We start from the raw sequence: 2749 nt of genomic DNA, 5'->3' as shown, positions 1-2749 counted from the left end.
GCAGTTTGGCGACCAACTTTGGTCGCTTTTTTTGACAGACCAAATTTGGTTGCTAATCTTTGGTCGCTTTTTAGAGGTATTCTAGTAGTGGCTCTTGCTATAATTAGGACAACTAAAACCGTGTGGAAACTGAAAAGGAAATCACATTCCACTAAATAACTCTACAAAATTTCTCCTTTTACACGGCATCCTTGTCCCATTTTCTGCTGACAACCCTATAAATAAATAACAAAAGGAAAAAGAAAAAGTAAACAAGAAAAAGAGAAAGAAGTAGAATTAGAAGACAACAATGGTGGAAATTTCACCAGGTTTTCGATTCTATCCAACTGAAGAAGAGTTAATATCTTTCTATTTGCACCACAAGTTAGAGGGAAAGAGGCCAGAGCTTGATAGAGTAATCCCAGTTGTCACCATTTATAGTCTTGACCCTTGGCATCTACCAAGTACACAACTCTTCTTTCTACTTATCTTCTTTTTTCCTTTTCATTTCTTTGTGTTCTTCTTCTTAATCATTTGAAGAAGCCATTTTTCAGGGTTATTTACTTTTAATCGCTGTTTCTTTTCTCTTTCTTGAGCTGAGGGTGAGTGTCTATTGGAAACAACCTCTCCATCTTCCTAAGGTGGGGATAATATTTGCATACACACTACCCTCCTTAGACCCCACGTGTGAAATAACTGGGTTGTTGTTGTTGTTGTATTTTTCAGGGTTATAAGTTATATACACAAATAATATCAGTATTAGTGTAGTGATCTAATATGTTATATCAGGTTAGTTACCATTTTTATCAGGTCGTCAACAACAACGACAAAGCTAGAAATTCTGACAAGAGAGCTCAAAAAAAAAAATCCATTATAATCTAGGATTTGAACATATATTTTTCTTACATTAAGGGAATTCAAGATTTTATATATGTATAAAAAAAATTTATTTTTACCTTATTTACGTAGTATAACTTTCCGACGGAGGGATTCAATTCTCCTTCATTGCATGTGCTCCGGCCTCCGATGATTAATCCAAGTAATGATTATTATAGAGATCATTTACTTATAACTAGTTCATTATAGATAACTTAATTGTGTGAATGCCATAGAACTTAAACTCTAATCTTATACGTAGACTTGCCTGGGGAGTCATGCATGGGTGATACAGAGCAATGGTTTTTCTTTGTGCCGAGGCAAGAAAGAGAAGCCAGAGGAGGGAGACCTTGTAGGACTACTACTTCTGGTTATTGGAAAGCTACTGGTTCTCCTACTTATGTTTACTCTTCAGAGAGTAAAGTGATTGGGGTGAAGAAAAGTATGGTATTTTACAAAGGGAAAGCTCCTACTGGGAGAAAAACTAAGTGGAAGATGAATGAGTACAGAGCTATTGAACAAGAAACTTCCACCTCTTCAAGTTTTTCTATTCCTAAGGTAATAATCCAATATTTCAAAATTAACATATATAGAGTGATTAATTATTCTCTTTTCCTTCCTTTTTTTTTTTCTTTTTAATTATTCAGAATTTTTTATGGGTTGGAAGGGGTTCATATTTTTTTCTTTTTGCATGTTCTTCTGGCCGGGTCACACACAAAAAAAAATTCGATATACAAATCATCCCGCACGTAATATCCAAAAAAAATTGCATTGGCGTACTTAATTATTTTGTATGTCATCCGGGTTAGATGAACATAAATAAAGTGAAAAAGAAAAAAAATACTTAATTAATGAAAGCCTCCGTACAACGAGTGTACCAATTAAACTACTCTGCTGCAGCGTCTCAATCACAAATATATTATGGTAGACTATATGAACCATTACTATTCTATTTAAGTTCATCTTAATAAAATAAAATAGTATGGATCGATCTAGATTTCTTCTTAACATTTTTCTATTTGGTGTCTTTTATCATTCTTGCTTTTGTCTAATTGGACATATTTGCAATACATTTGATTGCAGTTAAGGCATGAAATGAGTTTATGTCGAGTTTACGTCGTATCAGGAAGTTTTCGAGCATTTGATCGACGACCAGTGGCAACAGTGACAAGAGATACAGCAGCAGTTAAAAATCAAGAATTAGCAGCTGATAGGGATAATATTAGTTCTTCAATTTCTGTTAAAAATGAGAGCAAGTCCTACAACATAGTGGAAAGTGATTTTGAAAATGTCAATGGTTGGGAACAAATTAACTGGTAAAAAATCATTGACTTCTTCATTTTACAAGGGATAGGAAAGAAACAAAAGGAAAAAAGAATAATAGGATGACTTCATTTGTGAAGTCAAACACGTGACTGTACCATGTTGGTTTAATGGAGTTTTTCCTCAATCTATTAATTGTATTTTTCTAGATGGTGTATCGTTTGATTTGACATGAATTTTTAAAAAGAAAGATGGACTTTTGACACATATAAAAAGCATTAGTATTAGATTTATGATTTAAACATGTATAATATTGTTGTTGCTATAATAACATATGTTAGCAAAGAAAATGAAAGATTTAAATTGAATTTTTATATATTAAAATATACGTATTATTTTTTAAAGACTGCGTATAAAATGAAGACGAAGAAATACTTTTCCTTCTCATCATTTTTTGGGAATGAAACGAATAGATCATATTTTAGCATATTTTTAAAGCAAAAAATAACCGGCTAACCACATGGTGATTTTTAAAAATAGCCAGATTTACAATTGGTCGTTCAAAAATAGCCCAATTTCAAAAGTAATTGAAATTTAGCCATTTTTTATATAAAGATAAATCTGAGCAAAA

The 2749-nt window shown here is 32.2% G+C and overlaps 1 protein-coding gene across 1 annotated transcript; it reads left to right on the top strand.

Moving 5' to 3' along the window:
• LOC109232725 (NAC domain-containing protein 90) lies at positions 250-2326 on the top strand. Its single transcript, XM_019398468.1, has 3 exons — positions 250-443; positions 1118-1413; positions 1939-2326. The coding sequence occupies exons 1-3, from the start codon at positions 290-292 to the stop codon at positions 2173-2175; spliced, it is 687 nt and encodes a 228-aa protein (XP_019254013.1). The 5' UTR covers positions 250-289; the 3' UTR covers positions 2176-2326.

The sequence above is a fragment of the Nicotiana attenuata genome, chromosome 9 (assembly GCF_001879085.1).
Source record: "Nicotiana attenuata strain UT chromosome 9, NIATTr2, whole genome shotgun sequence".
Classification (NCBI taxonomy): domain Eukaryota; kingdom Viridiplantae; phylum Streptophyta; class Magnoliopsida; order Solanales; family Solanaceae; genus Nicotiana; species Nicotiana attenuata.
The sequence above is the reverse complement of the archived record's forward strand: the minus strand, read 5'-3'. Positions and strand labels throughout refer to the sequence as shown.

Coding starts and splice junctions, on each gene's coding strand:
- LOC109232725 (XM_019398468.1), top strand. CDS start 290: ATGGTGGAAATTTCACCAGGTTTTCGATTCTATCCAACTGAAGAAGAG. Junction 444..1,117: donor TGACCCTTGGCATCTACCAA/GTACACAACTCT, acceptor TCTTATACGTAG/ACTTGCCTGGGGAGTCATGC. Junction 1,414..1,938: donor CAAGTTTTTCTATTCCTAAG/GTAATAATCCAA, acceptor ATTTGATTGCAG/TTAAGGCATGAAATGAGTTT.